The sequence below is a fragment of the Phaethon aethereus genome, assembly GCF_964289735.1.
Source record: "Phaethon aethereus genome assembly, chromosome: 18".
Taxonomy (NCBI): domain Eukaryota; kingdom Metazoa; phylum Chordata; class Aves; order Phaethontiformes; family Phaethontidae; genus Phaethon; species Phaethon aethereus.
Window position 1 is genome coordinate 8,876,262 of NC_138594.1, and position 24,555 is coordinate 8,900,816.

Genomic DNA, 24,555 nt, shown 5'->3' on the forward strand with positions numbered 1-24,555 from the left:
TTCCCTTGTTAAAGATCATCCTTGACAACCAAGTCAAAATGACATATTTATGAACTGGCCACACAAACTGTCCTCTTCCTCCATAATAGCAAGACATTTTGCCTGAGGGAAGACGTTTAAAGAAGTTCAGTGTATTCCTGAAAATCTCCAAGTGTATGTTGCCTTGTGATAATGCTGCAGATCAGTTTTCAGCTTTGTAGGTTGAATGACAGCTATGTGAAGTCAGTTTGGCTTCAAGTGAAGACTCTGTTTAAAAAAAAATTTGTTTTCCAGTGCTCACTACTACAGGATCCTCAAGATCCAGAAATGCAAATAAGAAAGTAATAAGAATAATCAAGCTCATCCCTTGAAAGATTCATCCTTCATCTTCATGAAAGACTGTAAGCTATTTTTAGAAACCGAGTCTTGAGAGGCCTTTCTGCTTTGTAGAATACAATCTCCTGAAGACATAAAATTACTTTTATCATACAAAGGATAATAATGCCTCAGTGAAAGAACTGTAGCATTTAAAAGTAGTTGCTGGCTGCACTTAGTAAACCATATGGTGCAAATCATGCTAAAAAGATTTGAGAAAGCATTTTCTTCTTTTCTATTACAAAAATAGAAAAGAAATACACTTGGTACTGCTAACGGCCAAAATCTGATTAACCCTGGAACATAGTTACCTCTTCATAAAATAGCAGGCAATTGGCATTTTGAAATGTGCACTAGTATAATGCAGCTTTCAAGTATTTTGACTGCTAATTTCCTCACTCTGACTCTGAAATTTCTATCCAAAAATACAGTCTTGCTCTGGTTGATATAATCCCAGTCATCAGTATCCATCAAGTGCTATGAAGCCTGCTTCTGTGCTCAGCAGGAGCTCAAGCAGTGTATCGTGAACTGTTTTTCCCCATCGTGTTCCTTTAATCTGTTGTCAGCCTGGGATCTGACAATCTGGCAGTCATGCTGAAGTTCACTAAAATGATCTCCAAAATAATATAGCTTCCAAAAATCTTCCTTACTTGCTGATGTTGATCTTGCCAGTCACAGTACGTTTGATTATGAAGACCTTACAGGCAGTTTAGTTGCCCGGTTTTCGTATTCATTTTCCTATGGTCAGCATCCATTAGTGCATGTTCTCTTGATAGTTAAGTTGCTTTTGATTTTTGGACCCCAGGCAAAACCTTACATCTCAGGCATTAAAAGCTGAAATATGGAATCTATTTCTTCAGTTTAGTTTTTTGAACTATATTATGGTGAATTGCCAAAACCATTCCGCATTCGGCAAAGTGTTAGTTGTCCCTTCCCATTATTTTGACAGTGTGGGTGGAACAAAGTTATAAGGTAGAGTAGCAAGTCTTTGCAAATAACAATTTTGCTTTTTTTTTTTTTTTTTAGAGTAGCAAGTCTTTGCAAATAACAATTTTGCTTTTTTGAGAAGAGAGAATATTGTTAAGTATTCATACTTCTTTTATTTATTTGTTGCAGTCCTGGTGTGTTTTTTTATTACAACAGAATTAATGCCATATACATTATTACTATTTTGTTCCTGAAATTCAAGATACAACAGGACTATAATTTTGCATGGATAATTGGCTGTAGTTTATCAGGAGAGCTCTGAAAAAGTTGACATGTAAGCATGGGCTGCTTCCCCCTCCCCCTTTTTGGTTTATCTCTGTACATCAAAATCCAGATGTAATTTTAAGATGGGTAGACTTACACTGGCTAATTTGACTTTTGCTAATTAGGCTAGTGATATTAAAGATGCATTTGCAGAGGCTGAATATCAAAATAGGAGTCTTCTGTTGGCCCCAAGAATACTGTCTGATTGCTAATATTCGCTGAAACTCGTGCTGCTATGTCTTTTTATATTTTTCATATCAGACAGAGAAAATTATTTCCTGCAAGATCATCTTTGTGGGGAGAGTTCTGCATTGGGAGGACAGCATGCCTTTAATATTCTTTCAGCTAATAAACTAGAACTGTGCCTTTTCTTCCTTACAGGAAGAACTGCTGGGGAAGGAGCAGCATAATGATAACTAAAGAGATAACTCTGTGTATTCATTGTTCTGGCAAGGCCATAAATATTTCAGTGAATTACTGAAATCAGAAATAGAAGAGACTTATTCAATTATACAATGTATATCCTAATGCCTCTGTACAGCTCCCCTTCTTAATAGTTTTTGAATAGCAAAAGAAGTAAATCTTAAAATCGATGCTGTATGCTTTAAAGATAATTACAATGTATTATTCCTTTGAAACTTTCAACAACAACAACAAAAGAGGTGAGCTTTCCCAAAAGAGAATTTGTCAACTGTTTTATCCAGTGGAAAACTTCACAGTTTTGCTAGTCCCTGAAGGTTGAAGATTTTTTCCCTCAAAACAAAAATGCTTAATGGGAGGGTAATTTCATTTTTGCAGAAAGTAACAATATTAAGTTATTAAATGAACTTTTTACTGTTGAATCTTTTACTGAGTTGACGTTTTTTAAAAAAAGATAAATCCCAGAATCACGTTGGTAATTTTGGAATATGACCTGATCATCAGTGGCTCCTTCTACTTGCAGAATCATGCTGAATTTTGAGCTCGTGGGGACTGCTGTCTTTTGCTGCAGAATATTGGCACTGTATTCCTCATGTAGCATCATGGCATTATACCAAAGATTGTCAACTTCTCAAGAACAATGCTCCAGAATCCATTTTTCCTTACACAAGAGCAGGAGTCAGGTGTGCATCTAGCATGTCTTCCTGGCCTCCACTGAGTTCTGAAGGCAACATGAGACATAAAACCTCTTCCTTATGTAACTGAAGCATCTCCCAGTTTGTCTGGAATTCGAAGTGTAGTTACTTTCTTGTTTGCTCAGTCTCGTCTTGTAAAGACAATATAGGGCAAGACAAGATAGACCAAGACCGGAGCTTCATGCTGCAGCTGAATGCATCGCTTGATGTAGTCTCTGTGGGGCAGTGGTTTTCTGGTTTTCAGCTCTGCTCAACGGGAAACTTTATAGGAAGTTCAACGTGCGCTCCGGACCGTAGGTCCCTGCTACCAATCACGCACTGTGAGCGAGTGGCGCTATGCACAGACAGTGGCTACTACACAAACTGATAGTTTGTCCAAAAAATTAAACTTAAGATAGTAAAAAATTTTAATACTATTTTTTATTAAATTGTAGCGTACCCTCATTACTGATCTGAAAACTTTGCTAGTGCAACACAGGAATATAGTTTGGGAATTGAAATAAAACTTAGTAATTTTCCTTCTACATCTTCAATGATGTAAACTGAGAATAACCCTTGACTTAATTTTAATTGTTCCAATACATAACATCAAATACACGTGAGATGAGAAGTGGATCCCTTTTACCCTGTAATATAGACATTGTTGAGTTTTTGCCTCATTCTGAAAATGAGAATGTTTCATTAAAAAATTGATAGCTTGTCAGCAACTCTTTAGATATACTGCAAATCTGATCACAATAAGAAACCTGAAGGTGAACAACTTATCTACTTTCAGAAAAATTAAAATTCAAAGTTGCATAACAGGGAAAATGGCTTCTATAATCCTCAGGAAAAAAAATCCAATCGTATTTAATACAATTTTGTAAGGACACAGACAGGAATTCAGAAACTTATTCTACATAACTGTTTACTTGTAGCAAAACTGAGTTTTCTGGAAATCATCTGAATTTCCATTTTTGCCTGCATGGTAAATAAGAATAAGGAGTTGTAATTTTGACAGTGTTCATAGAACTGTAATTCCAGCAAGAAAATCTGTCCAAGAAAATGTTTCATTGCAACAGAAAGGAATTGTTCAGAAATGTAATAGCGTACAATATTTAAATTATTTCCAATATAAATGAAATTAAAATGAGTGTGCATGGAAATTAAGTTAAAAATGGATCATTAGACCTGTTAGACGAGTCCATTCTTCAGTCTGTAAATCTAATATGATCTGATTTATTTACATCATCTGTACACATTGATTAAAATCATTATCCCCATTTTAAGAAGGAATTTGAGCCATGAAGCAGCTCACTTGCTGATTCATAGGAAAGAAAAAAAAAAAAAAAGAGCAAGGATTTAACAGAAGTGTCCTGAATTTAATAATTTTTTTCTGACTAGGTGTCATATCAATAGGAAATCCTGAAAGCAGCTTTTTTTTCTTCCTGAATAGTAACCTACTATTACTAGAATCTATTTCAATATAGATAATATTCTTCTGTGTTCTTAGATAACTGTCAGGTTTGTTAAGGACTTATAAAAATACTTTGTTTCTGGTATATCATTACTGTGTGTTATATTTCTACAGTGCATTTTCATTGACCAAAAATGTCAGTTGGTGCTTTGACTGTGGAACGGTGTCAAGTAGCACCTTTATACTGTCTTAGCCCCTTAAAGTCTTCATTAGAAAAGGAGACTGACTAATGGGGAAGCATAGACTTAGAACGGAGACAGCCATAGGGTCCATTAAAGCTTTCTGAAAATGTTTTACGGGTTTTGGTTTCTTGCCTTTTTTTACTGTAATATGTTTGATGCTGTATTTCAGTGCTGTGTACTTGATCTGGATTAAATTTTTAATGCATGGCTATCCACATATTTCAAAGTAATTTAAAATTATAGCTGTGGTTTCCAAGCTGTAGTTTGTCAACAGCCACTGAACCACAAAACTCTTACAACTGATTTACAGAACCTTAGCACTTTTACATTCTCTTCAATTACAGGATTCATTATGATAATCTATGAGAATTTTTGGAGTGGGTACTGATCCCTGACTCAAAAAAAAACATACTATAAAGCCTGTTTCTTTGGCCAGGATTGGTGTGGTTTTACAACAAATAGTTCGAAGGAGACAAGTGAAGAGTTGTTTGGTACATAATATAATTAAAATACATTAGTCCTGTGAACACAAGACATAAAGATGCCTTGCAAATGGGAAGCAGAAGAAACATCTGCCTGTAATATAAATTACACAAAAGTTTACAAAACTAGCACTCAGGTGGTACTTGCCACCAAGAATTAGAAAGGATCTGGTTAGAAAGGACCTCCAGCAATTAGGTAGTGCATCCGCCTGCCTCCAGCAACATGAATTATATGTACATTAATCCAAACAGCTATTTGTCTAGCATATTCCACCGCTTCTGTAGGCTAACTATTCCCATCCTTAATTATCTTTGCCATTAGAAAGCTTTTCCTTTGGCCTAAATTCTCCTCATTGCAGTTTAAGCTCATTGCTACTGGTCTTCATCCTCCTAGTTATTGAGAACACCCTACTACTTTCCTTTTTGTGGCAGCTTTTGACATATTTGAAGACCATATCATGTCCCCGCTCTGTTTTCTGTTCCCCAAAATAAACCAGTTTGTTCATTTTTTCCTTACAGAGCATGTCTTCTAGCCATTTCATCACCCTTGTACTTCTCTGAATTCTCTCCAATTCATCAAGATTGTATTGAGTTCTGTAGTTGAGACCTTCCTGTGGGAGACAAAAATGTAATAATAAGTTTGCTTGCTTTAATATATAGCACACGAGCTCTTATGTCCCCAGATGGTGCTCCCTTTCCCTAATGGCTTCATGTTCCTGATTCATATGAAGTTTGGGCTTTCCTGTACTTCCAGAGCCTTTTCTGCTGAGCCCCAAAGCCTAGCTAGACGTACCCCGCTTGCTGTTGTGCAGCTGATTATTTGCACCTAGGGTAGGACTTCGCTTTTGTCTTTATTGAATTACACCCTATTTATTTCAAACATCTGATCGAGTGAGTCAAGCTCTTACAAAATTCTAATCCTGTTTTTCAATGACATTTGAAAGAAATGTCCATTTACAAATAGGTTTTAAATCCTGAACTATCCCTGAACTCTCCTTACTTGGACTAAAACCCCATTTTGTTGAATGTGAGTGAGGAATGACATTGTTTTCCTGTAACTGGTCTTACTTGTGGGTATTGTTGTAGACCTAGAAATTAGACTCCACTTGTTTAATTTGATGTCAGATAATCAGAACATGACAGTAATTATGTACAAGCAGAGAAGCTAAATAAAGGTGACACTAATAAGGGTGGAATAATTTTATAGCTTGATCAGATCAAAAAAATATTTAAAGTATCAATTATGAACAAGTTGCTAGCTAATTTATTGGTGATTAAACATGTATGTTATTCTTAATGTTTCACAGCAAGGAAAAAGACAATTCAATGGCTGAAGCCTGTATTGGAGACAGTTTGTTAGTGTGACCTAGATTTCAGAAATCTGTTGTTGCTGCTAGAAAAGCAATTTATTCTCTCTCCATTCACTTACCTTTAACGAGAAAAGATGAGTCAGCTTTTGAATAGGCACTGTCTGTACTGACTTTCAAATCAAAACATTTTAATAATGAAAAACAAGTAAGTGATATTATTATACCTTAAAATGCAGATGAGCTAACGAGATTCGTGCAGTCTCGTTAGGTTAATTTCCAGCATCTCTGAAGGAAGACTTCATTACAGCGCAGACCTTTAAAAGTCTAGTTTAGTTCATACTGTGACCCCACTATGAAAAAATTAATTGACTTTGTGCCTCTTCCCATACAAGTTGTACTTGCTCTTGGTAACTATGGAGACTGAAGTCAAAACTCTCCAGAATCAACAATTTTACTGGATGGTAAATACTTCCTAAATTGTCCCTCTATTAATTTCTGTTGACATAATGCTTAGAGTTTTGGTATGTTAATCCTTAATTATAGCAGGATGTTTTGACATGGGGGGTGAGGGAGGGAAGTTCTAAATCTGATAGCACGGAGACGCAAATTGCTCACAGCCAGAGGAAATACACGGGTGAGATGGGAACTGAACCTCGAGGTCTCGGTCCCGGATCGGTGTCCCGAACTCAGGGCTGCCCTCCCTCTTCCCTTGCTTTGCCAGCACAGTTCAGCCAGGGTCGGCTGGGAATCGGGAGGGGGGTAGCCCCGCGCCTCGTGGGTGCGTACGTCTGCCCGCCAGGCCGGGAGAGACCGTCTCATCGCTTCGGGTGCCGACAGCTAAAGTAGCCGTTACGCTACGGAGCTGAACCGAGGGAACTGTACGGACTGTTGTGCGGTTAACGCCGAGTTAATTTTCTGTGGCTTCACAGCTCTGAGCATCCTGAGAGAACCGGGTTAAAGCTGGCGGAGGGTGCAGGAACGATCAGACCTTTGTGTGGAACGTCAACGTGTGCTAAAGCTATCGGTGCTCAGCTTGTCTGGGCGGGTTGGTGTGCTTTTCTGTCGGTTCCTGCAGTTGTCACATCTTTTCACTTTTTTCCAGTAGGTAGGAATGGGAAGCTGAGGGCCAGCAGAGCTACTTAGACATGTATGGTGCACAAGTGTGATAATTTAAATGGAAAGAAGTACAGAGAAAGTCGATTGCCAAGAATTATATGGGAAGCTTTTTAAAAGTATGTTTTCAGGAGAAGTGGCAAGAGGGAAAATAGTTGCTTGGTGCTTAAGAAGGAGATCTAAATGAGGTACAAAATGTGCGTAAGTCTCATACTAGATCTATTACCTCGTGCCGTGAAGCATATATGTCATCAGCTGGGAGGCAAGGATGGAGGTTTTGCCTTGCGTTAGTGATTGCCACGGGTACTATGTTCGAATACTTTACAGGTAAGGTAAAATAATGTATGCTAATTTAGGCACATGGTGGATTTTGGTTTTCCCTTTCAGATTTATAACGAAAAAGGAAAGGTATCTACCCTAGTTTCTAAGAACTCTTGACATTACTTTTAAAATATGCTTGCTTTAAAGTCATGTCTTCTGCAAATAAAGCCCTTCTTTTATTTATGTGTAGCTACGGTGGTTTTTGTAACAGGCTAAAAGGATATCTTGTTAATATATTTTTACAGTTCTTGCTTCAAAAGGGAAAGAGTATTACTTTGGTCTGTACTTACTGTGAAATGAGCTCAGGAGAGAGTAGTTTTGTGTCTCTCAGTTGTAGGTGGTTCATGCCAGCCCTCTGCGCAGTTTAATTTCATCATCGGTGCAAAAAAGTAAGATATTACTTAGCAAGAAAGCGTATCATGTAATACTAATGCTTTTTAAATCTCAGACCATTTTTGATCAATTCCCATTTTAGATAGTCATTTGAATTTGTTACCAGCGAATGCTTTCTAATTAAACTTATATTTAACAGTCACATGCGTCAGTGAGCAACGTGAGATGACAGTGATGGAAGTGGGTGGGTAGCACAATAGCTGGTGACAAGAGAAGGTGATCCAGTAAGGAAAGGAGACGACAGATGAATTCCGGAACAGAGAGTAATCAGGGGAGCCAGAGAGTGGGGGAACTGAGGAAACAATAAATGGTTTAGAGCTGGGCTGTACAGTGGGGCGTTCCAGGCTGTTCTCGATCTCCCAGGCCTGGTGGTGCACGACCTGTGTGCGGAGGCTGGTATTTCTGGAATAAGAATGTGGTATTCCAGATTCTTTTCAATCAGCTGGGAGTGGATTGTACCAATTCAGAACAAGAATGTTCTCAAGAGAGTCCTTACTTCGGGGAATTTAACTTTTTTTAGCCTACATGGCATTTGGGTAGAATTCCCCAGTTGTGGACCATTTCTCTAATTTTACAATAAATAATGTGTTTCCTGTCTTCTCTAAAAGCAGATGGGAGACACTAGAGGATAAGAGGCACTGGTATGATTGTTTGGTTTTTGTTTTTTTTCTTTGCGGCCTTGTCTGAAAGAGGTGGATTTCTGCATCCTGCAGTTTTCTGATTTTCTGTATTGCCTCCACCTTATCCACAGATTCTTCAACCACAATAAACAAAAGAGTCTGGGGGGTTGGTCACTGCATTCTTACGTATTTTCACTGGACAGCCAGAAGTATTTTTGCAAGAAGCAGCGTAGGTGAATAATAGAAAAACAATTGTCAGATAATCAGTATATTAAATGCATTTTAAAAAGAAAATAATATGAGCCAGTAGATTGTGCAAAATTCAATGTTTGGTCAGATTGAGCTAGTCTTAAACTCCTCTCTGCTTTCATTATCACTTACCTTTGAGGGATTATGCTTTCCAGACCTGTTGACTAGAGAAATGTATTACATTCCTGACTAAAATAGCGATAATGTTGAAGGACGTACTGCTCAGTGGTATCTTGGCCGTCTCAAAATCGATTGTTGAACTTCTGACTATCAAATATGTGGTATGGGAAAAGGCATTGTAAGCCAAATGCGATACATATTGGTTGTATTATAAGCATATTGAAATAATAAGCTTAGTTTTTTCAATGTAAGTTGCTAAACAAAGCCTTTTTTTCTGAAAGGTGATTACATTACGAAAATAATAATCATTAGTAGTTGTTTGAATTCCTTTCCTGTCAGCATTTCAAGGAATGCAGTCTTTCTTCGGCTTTTTGTTTGCTTAAAGACGTTCCCAGTTTCACATCAGTCGCTGGCGTAGATGCTCAGACTCTAGCCTGTGACTGTAGGTAATGGCATGAATCTCCTGTTTTAACTCTGGGCTAAAACGAGGATTTATCCAAAAGTCGATGTTTTTTCTGTCGGTTGCTAGGGGCTTATTTACCTTCCCTGTTTTCACAAAAGTCTGTATCTTCTCCAGCGTACCTTAGCAGGACAGCTTCTGTTTGGTGAAGCAGACCGCTCGGTACTTAATTTGCTGTAGTCTTTTCATTCCCTTTAAAATTTGGAATGTTTTATAGTAATGGTATTGTAAAGTATGTACTGCAAGCTCTGGTGACTCCTGCCATTTCTGTATAATTGGTTGTACACATTTGATTGCCATCAGCTAAACAGAAGAAAGTATTTTATTGCCCTTGTTAAGTGTGTTGTGCTTATGTTGTACTTTCACTGCTAACTTCCTGCGTGGATAAAAATGAGCATCAGCCAGACTGTTTGCTTCTAATTTTAATAATGTTCAAATTGCTTGGATCCTGCAGTACCTAAAAATTTATTTGAAAGGAGAGTATTAGTCTTTATTTGAAAAATACGTAGTTTTGGTTTTTTCTTGTATTTCCAATATTCAGTTTCTGAAAAGGTGCATTTTTAAAGTCATGGTTCAGGAAGATAATTCTTTGTCCTGGTTGAAGACACGAAGCAGCAGCCTCATTGCTCGGATGACTATAGCTCTCACTCATTTCTGAAGAACTTAAGTGCACACGCTGAGCAGAGTTTGTTCTAAATTTAGATTTTCTTCTTTGTTAGGTATGAGAGCAGTATCTCTACAGTAATGTCTGACCACATGTACTGATTGAAGTAATTCTTATTTCCTTAAATTAGTCAGTTGACTGGTCATTGTTCATATATTACAATTTCTGTTGTATCCATACTGTTTCTAATTAACTGTACCAAGTTATTCACGGACAAGCATTAGAGTAGAAGAAAAACAGTTATAACAGTTTGTAGTTTCAAACTTACCATAAAGATCTTAAAGTTGATCATATAATCCGTCAGCACGAGAAGCAAACTATTTTATAACTATCATTCTAAATTGTAACTTGATATGATGTAATTGTTTTAATAAGAGATTAATGAGCTTGCCAGCATAGATGGGTCGATATTTTATGATTAATAGGAAATGGGAAAACACAAGGTCATCTTTCACCATGCCCTGAATATCCAAAGTAAGAAAAATACTTCTCCTGCATGGTTTCTAGGAACAAGACTGAAGGGAGACAAGCCAATCTGCCAACCATACTGTAAATCAGCATAAATTTCAGTTGCTAGTATTTCCCAGATGTCTCCGCTTGAAAACTACTTACTCCATCTTTGTTTTATTAAATTACCAACAACAAAAGAAAAAGAAGGATTTCTTTAAAGTGGAATTTGATATGTGAAAGAAAGGAATGGTATGTCCCCTTAGCAGAGTATTATTCATAAAATGAAACACATTTGTTTGTGGGAAGAGCGCTTGAAATGGTCTAAAGAATAAAGCGGCACACAAACAAATGCCAGAAGTGCATACTCACTTCTGAAAGCTGTTTTTCTGAACCTGAGTTTTTATACTTAATTCAAAAACAAGCAGTAAAATGTAGTATATATTATTGACAGCCTCAAAAAATAAAGGGCCTTTTTATGCCTGCACCCCACTGAACACACTCAACAAACAAGGCTGGATATTTCTCCACAATTTTTTGCTATAACTGTGTCAAACTGCATAACTCACAGAGGAGTTCCTCTGCTGGTCTCGCATCATATGATACCTCTAGTGTCATCTCTAGGATATTCCTATATTCCAGTAGCACTCAGGAGTCCAAGACCAGATAACTTAGAACCAGCAAGTCAGATCTTCAGCTTTCCATCCTCTTCGCATTGCCCAGCTAGCTCAAAGAGAAGAGCCAAAGGCATTTGGTGTCTTAACTGACAAATTCTGAATTATTATTGAGGACCCATGAGGAAGGTTTAAGTGTTGATAAGAGCTGAACTGGTGGATATTGAAGGGAGATCAGAATTCAAAACCTCATTTATCAAGCGAAGGAGAAAACTTTGCAATGTCCTTTAGCAAATCTTTTAGATCAGAAAGACTGTTAACAGTTAATTCCTATTTCTGAAAAAACTTCCTAATTTTGGAGAATCATAATATTAAATATAAATAAATCATTAGGAAGTAAATAAAGGGTAGTTCTGAGCTAGATCATGCTCTCTTACTTGAAAAAAAAAAAGTTAACTGGAAGAGTCAAGCTAGGTAAAAGGATATGTAAAAAAGACATCCTTCTTTCTGTTGTTCGTCAAAGAATGTGTTCCTTGTGAAACTGAAAGCTTATACTATGTGGCTTGTGAATTCCCAATAGATACTACACCCCTTAAGCTTGATACTTCATATTAATTCCAGTCGAGGTGGTTTAGTGATAGAGCCATGCGATTGTTTAGCCCGAACAGGAAATGAATTGTAGCCAGACGTCCTTTTTATGGTGGATGACAAAGCTGTGAACGCTGCTGGAAAGAAGTTTATGCTTCACAAAAGAGTTTTTAGGGTGAGATTACCACCTCTGGTAGGCAGCTATCCCTAAGCAACATTTTAAAGTCTTAAGGTCAAAATAAAGCATTTAAGGACATACTTATCTTGAAGCGTCTAAATAGTCCAACTTTGGCCAAACCTAAGTAGAATCCTAGTGAGCAGTAAAGTTTTGAACAGTTCTTACCATAGTCTCTGAATCTCTCCTTTCCTGTGAGTAATCTTCTCAGAAAATAAGAAAAATAAAACATTTTGGACTGCAGTATTTAGATCTTAGGGAAATAACTGTCAGTTTTGAGTCAACTGAATATTCATGCTATGGTATCCGCTTTTATTAGTTTCATCTGCTGATCTCCACATTTCTTTTGCTTTAATATTTTTTAACTAACTCATTGGGAAAAAAATGCCCAACTACATTACTGCATGGTTTCTAGGTTTGATAACTGCCTCGTAAAATGAGGCTTTTTCCCAGTATCTGTATTTCCCCCCTTCTTCCTCTAAGGACATACTTTGATTGATCATGCTATGTGCAGCTTTTATTGAGGGAGAGTATATGTATTCTGTCTTGGAAACTGTAGGCAAACTCTTCAATGTCTGTCGCTTCATCCAAGTTTCTAATTTGGGCTGATGCTTACCCTTCTACTTACTGCAACCAACCAGCCATCAATGCTGGTGCATTTTCTTTGTCCTGTTAACCCAAGGAAGTGTTAAAGATCGATGAGATCCCCACTTTATGAAGTATGAGGAAAATTGTGTTTGCCCTAGGGTTTCATTTCCTTTCTGCTTTATATAACGTTAATGTTACAATAGTGGTTATCACAGCAGGCATCTTGCGGCTGAGGAGGCAAGCAGTCACCGGGGATACTGCCTTGCTGCTCTGTGGCCAGCTGCAACCGTACCGATACACATACAACAGCAAGTGGTTTGTTCTTTGGTGTTTTTCACATAGAATTATAGAAATCTCCTTTGCATTAACCCTAATTAAATTCTTTACCTTGCAAAATATAAATAATCACAAATGTTTGAATAGCAAGAAGCCTTGTATTTTCTGCTGAAAAGAAATTATTTTTAAATACTCTAAATCTGTAATGTTTTTGAGATGATATATGCAGACAACTGCAGCCAAGATATATTATTTATGAGGTTTCATGAAAGGCTGTAGCAATTCACAGAAGAAATGATAAATATGTAGGAAACCTAAGACTGCCGGAGTTTATATAGGCGAAATCCTGTCTCTCTCAGACTGTATTTCTGACTGAGCCCCTTTACTTCGCATTTCCTCCAGGTGAGAGCTTAGCAGTCTTTCAAAGCCAGTCCTAGGACAGGCAACAAATCTGACCCTGGAGGGTGTGAAAAAGTAGAGCACTAGGAAGTAGATCAACTTATGAATGATTCATGGCGAAAGTGAGCTCGAAGGAAGTGAAGATGATGTCTAGGGAAATACGATGCAAAACATGAGAGCCTCCTGGCTACCATGGGAAATACCAAGAAATACAAGTACAAATCTAACAGTGAAGGAAGGGAGCAGAGGGAACAGCAGTGAAAAACTAGTGGAGAGAGAGTAAAAATGTGGAAAATAAAGGCATTAAAAAACCTTCAGATGTAGGTAGAACTTTGAAGCCTACAAAGAGTGGATAGCATATACAACTCAATGCATATAAAGTCAAAAAGGCAAATAAAGCTGTGGAGGTATCTCCAGAGTCTCATTTATAGGTGACAAATGTATTCAGTGTTTTTGAAAAGCATAGTCTTTCATGGTTAAGAAGAGAATACAGAGCATCAGTTATCGTTGCTACCTACATGCCGTTCTTCATTTAGAAGACAAAAAAATGAAACAGATTTAGTCAAATTACTGGTGAAAAAAATGTAATTATCACTGATGAATGAAACAGGTGATGTCAGGGATCCATGTGAGCGCGGAGCAGATCCTGAGGGTTTTATTCATAATTGAGCAAATCCGTTGTAATTTATTTTGGATATGCATGTTGCGGAAGGAATGAGGAAAGGCCAGAGCAGGTGGAAGCAGTTGAAGGATGAATCCTATTGCCATTTAAATCATTAGAAAATATCCAGGTTGAATAAAGGTCCCTTCTTTTATGGGAGAGGAAGGAAGAACTAGAGATCGTATCTAGCATATTCATAACTTAAAACATCCTTTTCTTCCTTCCTTCATAGGAGTCAGAGCCTGAAAACCGTTACACAGCCACTACCTTGTATTTAAAGGGAAGTAGCTGTGGATTATTCTCTCTCGAAGGTAGTAGGTGGTATGTCGAGGAACATTGTTATACATCTGTGCTAAACTGAAAATGGAAGAAGCCTGTAATAAATTACTAGTATGGGGTAAAAGTGAAAGGAAAAAAAAATAATCCAATGTGCTTTTTGCTTTTTAAGCTGTACTAAACAGTAATGGTGCTGTTCTACAATTACCAATTCTCAATTTCCTGAATTCTGGTAGTTTTGGTAGATTTACTCGTTGCTTTTCACTTGGTGCCTACAGGTATAATTACTTCTCAGATGGTTTGTATCTGCTTCCCTGTGGCAAGTCATGATTCAGTAGCTGTAATGAACTCTGTTTATCTTTGAAAACTGAAGTTATCCCTTTCCAGATTTTTAAGAAATAACGACCACACTAGAGACAAAAGTCTGATGCTGGGAGAAAAGAAAATGAGCCTTTTGAGAAAGAAATTTTAAAAAAAAAAGTGTGTGCACTTAGGGCATGCCTTGGTATGAAGCAGCTTTCAAAGATCATGTGGTGCGTGCAGTCCAGCACATTTTCCAAATAAAATTTTTAAATCTAAAGCAGGCTCACAGATGGTTCTAATGAGTTGGTCTTTGAGATATACTGTGACTTGAACAAAAATAGTTTAACTCCTAAGACACTAACATTTTGAGATGTCTTTCAAGCTAAAGCACTTGCAGTACAATTTTCACGCATATTTTAATTTTATATATATTTCTAGTCTCCAAAGAAGGGAGGTTTTCAGGACCTTGCACTTTCCTTTTATATACATTACAGTACAGCGTCTCAAAAAACATACGTCAGGAGCACTTTTGCACATTGACTGATGCTTCTTTTTCCCTCACTTTTCAAACTCGACAAGCATTTGGTTTTGAAAAAATAGTAATAAAAAAGTAAAGGTTTCCTATGCAAATTTAATTTTTAAAGTGGGAAAAGAGAGCACAGTTTCTTAGTGCATGTAAAAATGGCACCCTTTCAGAATTATTTCTTTTAATTTATGCTAAACTTTTCAGTATTAAATACTCCTGGAAACATCACTGTAAATCACAAAATTAAGCAATGCATTTAGTAAATTAACATTTGTCAGGATGTGTAGATATAGATAATTATACATACAAATATCTGTACTTATTTTCTCTGAATCTGTCTCTAAGTGTCTTGGGCTTTGTGTCTAAATTTCCAAACAATTAGATATAAACACAAAAGTTGGTGATAAACCAAACAGCGGAGGATTTCCTTCTGCCCAGGCTTCTACCTCCTATAGTCATTGGCATCTGTACGTAATAGCTGTAAAAACAGACCTCAGCAGACCACAGGCATCGGGGGTTTTTTTGGTCACTTCATACAGGTATAAATTACAATAAGAGGTTCACAAAGAGTTAACGGCTACGCTCTAATTTGACCAGACTGTCAGCTTCTACAAAAGAAATGCAAGTAATAAAAGTGTCGTCAAACAGTTTATAGCACTGTAGCACAGCAAATATTTATTAAATCGTATTGTTTATATTATTTTCTGTTACAAAAATAGTAAGAATTCACTTATGATCTTTTTATGACATGGTTTGCAATTGCAGCATTCAAACTTACACCGTTTCAAAACTATGTTCTTGTTTCACTTAAGCTTTGAGAGACATCTTATTTCTTTATTTCATCTTAGGTCTGCCTTATGGATGGGAAGAAGCTTATACAGCAGATGGAATCAAATATTTTATCAAGTGAGTAGTTCTGGGGGGAGGCGTGTCGGAGTTGAAATAAAAGCACATAAAACTGAACACATTTTTAAACCTAGAATTAATGGAAAAAATAGTAAAATAATAAGAACTGTTACACGTTTTATACACATCTTATTACCAACATCACTTGTTCTTTTCTGGGTTTTGTGACTTCACTGTCCAGCGGGTCCTAGAGGGCTTACTCACAAAGCCAGCTGAAATTCAGTGAGAACTGTGTCTCTCAATCCTTCAGGTGTCTTTGAAAACGCTAGCCTGCAATGTTGAGAACTTCCCCAGGTGTCTGACCCAATAATGGACCCAGGAGATAAGAAAAAAATCTCATCCCCTAAATAGTTTACAAGTATCAACATCTATTTTTTTAAATGCCCTTATGTTTTGGGGAAGTGGAAGAATTCTTAGAATTCTTTTAGATTTTTAGAAGGTAGTGCTCTGGTTTCACCTAAACTTAAAGTTACTGATGTTTTGGGGTTTTTTACGTTATAGCCTCCTTCCTTGTGTGGGAATAAGTTCTGCTGCTACAGGAGGGTGAAGAAACAGGACTGAAAGCATTTGGTTGTATTCGTAAAATGATCAAGAGATTTCGAACTGCCATACCATTCATTTAGGAGAAAAGTCATTATGCTCTAGGCTTTACACTTAGGATGCTAAATGGAGGCTTACTAACTTGAGTATCACAGAATATTTACATTTCACAGTATCGCTGCCTGCGGGTTAAGCAACTTTTATTCCATTGATAATGCCACTGAAGCTGCAGCAGGTGCAAAAGCCTTCTCTCATATTCTGCATATGTACTATTCCTTGTTCGTGGTTCCTACCCCAGGAAAATCATAGCTGGTTTCCATAGAGTTTGCTTTCTACATTTTCAAGGGGTTGCCAAAGATAAAGCCGTACTCTCCATAGCTGGCTTACTAGAAATACTTATATTAACTAATAGTGAATTTCACTGACTGGTGTTCAGGATATGGGTGGCAACAGTGAGCAGTTATTATGCACTCCCCCAAAAAAACCTCACAAAAATACATCAGGAGTTACCTGTGATTTTTTTAGGCAAACAAAGTAATTTTTCAGAACACTCCAGAGACCAGTGGAAAAGTGACATTGATAAGAGGTTATACTAATACAGCATCTAAATCAAAAAGAAAATTTCTACAAAAGCTTTAAAAGCAGTAATCATTTGAAGATGTAATCATCTGGGGGAAAAAAAAAGCACTAAGCTTGGGCCCTTGTTATTTGCTTTTTGGCTTTCCTTGACTATAAAATTTCTTTAGTGATCATTTTTCTGAAAGAATAGAAGAAAAAATGCGGTGCAAATTCATTATTTACAAAAAAAACCCCAAAAAATACTTTTTTTTTTTTTTAACCAAATCCAAAATATGATTTGTATCCTGCTAATGTCTTGCAGGTAGAGAATTGAAAGATTTTTACAAAGACCTACTTGATAAAAGCTGTAGGAATTCGTTGTATGCTCTAGGAAAGATTTTTTTTTTTCCAGTTGTGTTCTCTGATTCTGGAGGAAAAATGCATGAAAAAGAAGTAGCTCATGTTGTTTGTCCCAGAGGCTTCAGGAAGTGAATTGGACAGTATACTGTTGTTTTTTTCCAGAATATAGCGAAAACTATTTCATATAATAGTGGGGTTTATTATTCCTCTAAAAGATTGAAACAATTGGTTAAAAATATAATTAATCTCCGTTCCATATATCTTATGATTCTTTGTTTAATTAATAGCTAGTTATTCTAGCTGCTGAAATTTGCATATTGTTTAATTCCTATAGGTGCCAGGAAGACACTATTTTGCAGGTGGACTTCCACAGTCTCCTAAAACACAGGAAGGGCAGCAAATCTGTCTTTGTAGTGAGATAAAATTACTTTTATCCCAAGCTCTTACAAAAGTCACGTAAATAACATTGAAGTTTATGTATTTGCTAGCCAAGAAAAACAGGGACCTTTTTTTTCCTTTTTTTCAAACGTACTGCTCTGTTGTCCTTGACTCACCCCGTGGTGCCTCGAGCTAGATGTATGAAAGCAGACATGTTTTTTTCTGCAGAGGTTTCCAAACACACCGTATATGATACTGCATTCCAGCTCTAATCAAAGGGCGGCTTTTCTTTTCAGACAGATGTAGGTTACTACATGGGATTTATACCAACAAAATTGTAGAAAAATAACTTAGGAAATGAAAGTGAATTAAAAGCCAATTTCATATCAATGGAAATAAATACAAAAGCAACTATTAAAACAGAGCACTGTTCCCTTGGTCTCCATCTGTTGGTACAGGGAGCCATGATAGGACAGTTGGAAAGTTCAGGTGGGTGCTGGATACCGTTCTGAGTACAACACAGGTTTATACCTGTGTAATTGGAAACTGAGCTTGACGATAGTATTATCCAGCAATAATAGCAAATGGAGTTTAGAAACAGAATATAAGAAATCTCACATTCTTGCAACATTGCCCCCCTCTTTTTTTTTCCTGGTTTTGTTACTGTGCTTCTCATGCAAGTACTTATCTTGATGACCTTGCAGAAAGTTAGATTTGCTGAATATGCATAAGAAATTTCTTTCTAAGTTCTGCACTTGGATGCTGAACTATTGCAGATGTGACAATAAGATGCATATTAGCAACAGTAGAATCTCAGCTAGTCCAGGTGGTGGAAGCCTAATCTGCAGAAAGCATCAGATGTTTTGCACGTTATCCCCACTTGCTGAAACTACAGATTTGAATTCAGCAGTTCACATGAAAAAGCTTCTTCAGGAATTTTTGCATATCTGATTGTTAACGACTCATGTTCTTCCCTCTTCTGAATGTGCTGCTAGCATTGCAAGTGATAGTGCCTCAGGTTTTCCATCGTTGTTACCTTCGGTAATCTGGCCTATAAAATTCTGCATGTCAGTCTTTACGTGGCAGGCGAGGAAAATCTATCCATTTTAATTGCAGAGAAGGGTATGAAATCACCCTTCATGACCACCGTCTAAAAACTTCAGTTCTTCTGAATGGAGTAACAACACTGAAGTGTTGTTAAGAGCTCTTAATGCAGTTTGTGAGAATGGAATTAACTAAGCATTGCAATAAGACATCATGGTAATTAATATTCCTTTTAACTATTTCCTTATTTTGCTTTCGTCACTGTTTCCAAGTGCCTCTACAGAGCTAGGCTTTTTGCACGCTTGAAAATTCATACCTCTTACTACACTTTGTAATGCAATGAAGTCAGTCTGAGAAAGTTAACAGTTTAGAGCAAGGAGCAGGGGTGGCCTGAGTCCCTGGTTTCTAACATTGAGCGGTAGAGATTTCAAGGTGACAGTTCTACCCAGCATTGAAAATATCCTTTTCTAGGAGGAACTTAGCTTGAGGTGCATCTTACCAGCTCATCCTTTTCAGTAGGATTTAATCTAATTGTTTAAATGGGGATTAGCAGAATAGTTGATACTTTACAGCCCTGGTACTAATACTGTAACCTTCTTGTTCTCTCTGGCCATGCATTTCAATCCTTTCATTCTCTGGCGTTTAGAACAGCCAAAGCCATGAGGGGCTTAAGAGTGTTTCAACATTAGCCCACTTCCATGTATACAAACAGATAGGAAAACACGTTACAATTCCCTAAGTGTAGCCACAATTAAACTGAATTGTCCGTTTTCTTGTTACGCACTTAGGCTGTGAGGCTGAGTGGAAGCTGCAATGGCTCTGTTTAAATTCACAGCAGCTTTACAACATGCTAAGGACAATCAAGTATTATTTTAATTAGTGGTTGCTTTCAGTTCCAACATGCTTTATTGGGCCATCAAGTAGCTGAGTCCATAGATCTATATGTTATAAATCTAATGCAGTAAACACCCCACAATGGAATCTTAATAGCACATAAGCTTGAGACAGCTTGCTGTGAAATTTCCATAAATATCTCTGAAGGGGGTGTAGCAATATGAAGTGCATGAGAAATCAGAGTTTAAAAGAAGCAAACCAGCTGGCTTGTGTTGCACACTAAAGTGAAACCCACTTATGTGAATAACTGACATGAATAAAACATTTACGTGGCTGTATTCCTAAGGGCCGGAACAGCTCTCTATACCTACCAGGGAAAGCTGTATCTTGACCATGAATACTCACCTTAAGACAATTTTTGAAATCACTTCTTTTATTCACGAAATCATTTCAGTTTCTCAGTAAATTATTTTCAATCAACCAGGTTGCTAACATCAGTCACAAAGTACCGGCAAGTGTGACAAAACTACCTTTTAGACTGCTGGTGTGTCATAAACTCTCATGATTCTGTGCTGGGCATTAAGGTCATGTGTATAGGTTTACCATGAAATAGCAAAAGGTAACATTGGCCTCTCTGAGTTATACCTCAGTACATGTCGGAAAAAAGGCAAGTTCAAGTGTCTTACTAATATAATATAAATTAACAGTCACCAGAAGGACAAAAATTACATCCGTAGACTAAAAGGTAGAGATCAGCTTCATTGCTAGTACAACGGTGCTTTCCTCCTGCTGGAGAGTAAAGGTTGAATTTGGCCCCAGATAACTTTTGAGATAACCTGGTGTACTTTAAAGTAATGGAGAGGGCAAGCACTATTTTATTTTGCATGTAGCAATACGTTCAGTCATTCATACATAGCACCAGATTCATGCCCCATCAATTAATGTGTAATAGAAACACATTGCTGCTGCCTGTTTCCTCACCGGTTTACGTTTGGAATTTCTGTCACTGTTTTTATTACAGTTGAATGTAGCCTACTGGGGTTTTCAGCAGTCCATTGCAATTCCAAACTCAGAGAACAGTCTAGATTGGAAGGGATGTCTGGAGCTCATCTCATTTAACCTTCTATTGAAGAGCAAGATATCCAGAGCCCTGTCAAACCAAGCCTTGAGTATTTCCAGTGGGGGAGATTCCACCACCTATCTGAGCACCCCGTTCCAATGTGTAGCTGTTCTCACAGTGAAGAATGTTTTCTTAATCTAGATGGAATTTCCCCTGAAGCAACTTGTGTCCATTGCTTCCCATCTGTTGCCATACACCTTTGTGAGAAGAGAGCCTCCATGTTCTTGATAACTACCTTTTGGGTGTTGGAAGATTTTGATTAGACACCCACACCCCACCCCCCGAGCTTTCTATTCTCTAGGCCGAACAAACCCAATTCCTTCAATGTTTCTTCATGTGCCAAGTTCTCCAACCCTCTAATCATCTTGGTGACACTCCACTGGATCCTCTCCAGTTTTTCTCTTGTCTCGCTTGAACTTAGAGGACCAGTGTATTGAAGAGACCCCACATAATAAGGTAAAAAAGGTTGATATTAATTAATTTTACTTATTAGATGATTAAGTCTGTTCTGTTGTGAGAAATTCAATAACTGATTTTCTAATAGAAATTCCTGTCCTAAATAAACATTTTATCTGTAAATCCCAGAAACACAAAAGGGCTAACAAGCCCTCATAAAGTATCACTTAGATCCAGATGTGTACGTATACACTTACCCGTCAGCTGGGAGGCATTAGCATGGGAGAGGTTTTGTAAGTAAGAGAAGGTTCATCTTGTTCACTTTTAAAGCTAGTCATGTGGCTATTTTTGTCCAGGCTTAGTTCAGGTGTAACACTGAATGAGTTTACTAAGTGTTGTAAGCACTATTAGAACAAAATTTCCCTTTTGTTGTGTGCTGCGGCATTAAAAGTCCTCATGGAAATGACAGCACTGCAAACAGAAAGTGTATTCTATCATTGAACAGATTTTGTGAATTGGTAACTTGTGGGTTTGATTCTTAAATAGGAGAGAGTCTATGTGTAACTTTGCTCTCCCAGTGAAGTAATCATATATGCTAATTAATTAATGGATATACACTGGTGGTTTAGAATCACACAGGAGCAGTATTAAAAAAACATAGCTGGGACACTAATTTTTTCCCAGAAAACCCATTATAGTTAATCTCTTCCATCCTCCCACTGTGTTCACCTTTAACATATGGCAGCTCTGTATCATGAGGCTGGCACCTAAAATTAGGTAGGGCCTTGCTATTCTCCCTCCCACTCCCACCCACTCCTTGCATATGTATACAGTTTGTAAGGACCAGCTGTGAATTTTGCCCCTGTAAACACTGTTTTTCTAGCATTTTAATAGGACTAGGTTCCAACTATTCCACATTAACTCAAGAACATTTATCTTAAACTAAATTTTCCTGAAAGTCAAGTAAAAGTTACCAAATATTTTTAAATTTTGGGATCTTTTCCCTTAGGTGTATATTAGTACCTGTGATGTTTTCTATCTTATAACAAAGGGGAAACAGTACTATTTGATTTAGGGTTATCTTTGAGCAGTTTATCTAAAAATCAGAAGGTTAACACGGAAGCTTTGTGTGCTTCAGTGTGACAAAGTAGGCAGTGAAGGTGCCTTCATTAGAAGGTATAGAATTTGGTTCATGTGAAGTAGGAGCCTAAAGTCAATACTTGTAAAATACAGATTAATGAAAACCATACATGGTGTGTTCTGGTAGCTTTTGAAATCTTACCTAATAAATCAAGCTTCCACTTGGAAAGCCAATACATCATACTTATATGTTTTCTAATATTCTGTTTTGTTTGGTTTTGCTTGGGAAGGAGCCATCATTAATTTTACTGAAAGCTGGGCACTCACAGAAACTGTTTGTGATTTTATGACTGAACTAAGAATAGCAAAGCATGTGTGATAGATGAAGAACTACTGTAGTATAAACATTGTTGTTTTATAGCACTAGAGCTAAAGGTATCATCATAAAAGGAAAACAAATCACAGTTGATTTTACTTACTGCATGCTAAATTGAAAAAACAAACCTGTTCCTTTGGTAAGTGTACTCTACACATTTCTACTGCATTATAAAGGAAGGACTCAAAGCTCAACGTACTGAGGTGTCTTCAGCTTTGCCTCTTCTGTTCCATTCCAATATTTAGTAATTTATTACAGTATACTAGTTATCTGCACACTATCTAAGTAGTTGGAGTGGCCCTTCCTAGAAGAAATCAAGTTGAATGAAGTTCAAATCATATCAGAGCTGACCTAGAAGTAGATTTCTGTATGTTCCGGTCAAGTATCAGTGAGTTCAGAGCAGCAAACTGAGAAAAACCATTATCTGCCGTACTGAACGTGCAGTTGAAATCCCCCCGGATTGAATCCAGTACCCGTTCCATCCCCGACTCCCTGTATAGCAGTAGGCAAGTTAGCGGCACCAAAATTATCAGTTGTCAAAATCATCATTGTAGGTGTCCCCGTCTTAATAACTTTGATGCTTTGTGAGTAGGACTGGGTATTTTGAGGCATGGAGTGCTCTTTGTTTTCATTGAGTTCGAAGAAAAATGCAATTACTTTGCATCTCTCAAAATCAGACCTTTTCGTATTTTACACGTCACTCAAAAATAGAGGTTGCTTTTGAAAACGTTTCCTTTTACCTGTCATCGTCAAGTCCTCCTGTCTGAAAATAGAGGGAAGAATAGTTATGTAGTCACAAGAAGTTGCAAATACTTAAATAAAATTGGCTCAGCTCTAATGAAGTGCTCACTGTTATTACTGCTTTTTAATATATAACAATCCAAAGCTGTCTGCATCCATCAGCTCAACATCACTTCAGACACTTTCAGATGTAACTATGAATTTGGGTATTCCTGACGTTTTTCTTTTTGATTTCTGGATGACCAACTTGAGACATCTCAGAGAACTTTTATTTTCACAAAGTGTTAATGCCTGCCATCTGAAGGACATGACTCTGCTGTGTCTCAAGCTGGTCACTAGGAATAAATATATCCAGAAGTAATAGTCCCCTTCCAAAATTGTGCTCCCTGGTTGTTCTTTGTTCACAGTCACTGTTGAATGAAGAAAGACTTCTTATTAAAAGACACAGCAATGATTTAGGGTAAGACATTTTGCTAACTAAAAATCCGTGAAGACTTACAGATTGCCAGGGTAAGATGGAAATTCCAAACAGTTTGTAAGCTTTAGAAATGGATTATTGCCAGGTACTTGGGTTGTAGGGAATTCAGTTTCTCTGAAATCATTTTGCATGACTATAAGGAAAATAATCTCAGATGTAAAACTAGGAAACTTGGCATCAGATTTTATGATAACCTGAGCTTGTAATACAAGAATGTTAAGACCTTAAACTGCTTTTGGTTGGGCTTTTTTTTTTTCCTGAGAGGTTGTTTGTTTTTTAATATCAAGAACCAAAATGGAGAAATGCTTTCAGCTTCCACAGATGCTGCACACTCTCCAGGTTCTGGCCTGTCACATAAGGCAGCTGTTACAAATTCTTCCGTGAGAAAATATATGAAGCTAAAATTATTTTTTGCTGTAGACCTACAAATCCCACTAAAATCAGCGTGCTGATTTTTGTTACCTCTGCTGGGCAATTTTACTCTTACACTGATGTGACCAAGGTCTAATTCTGACCTCTCTAGTACTTCTGTGAGTACCACTGGCAGTGTGACCGTTGGGACCCCTGTTCCATGTCCTGTGTCGGGGCAGGATTTGGCACTCATGGAACCGGCCACGTGCGCCGCACTGCACCCTCAGTTCTCCTGCGGTCTCCCTGGGTTTTGGGAGAGCCACCAGAAGCAGAACGATGCACAGCAAGGATTTTTGGTATGGCCTAAGCCATGACTTAGGTATTAGTTCATTTTAGTACACGCTTAGTTTAAACATAGGCCTTGAGTGTGCTCCAAGCTGTGGTAGAAAA

The 24,555-nt window shown here is 37.5% G+C and overlaps 1 protein-coding gene across 1 annotated transcript in view; it reads left to right on the forward strand.

Moving 5' to 3' along the window:
• Positions 1-24,555, forward strand: part of STXBP4 (syntaxin binding protein 4) — a gene marked incomplete at both ends in the record, with an annotated part of 70,613 nt that overhangs the window by 38,917 nt on the left and 7,141 nt on the right. The window contains one exon of the mRNA XM_082008197.1: positions 15,792-15,849. Coding sequence (XP_081864323.1) covers positions 15,792-15,849 — 58 coding nt within the window. The remainder of the gene's footprint in view (positions 1-15,791; positions 15,850-24,555) is intronic.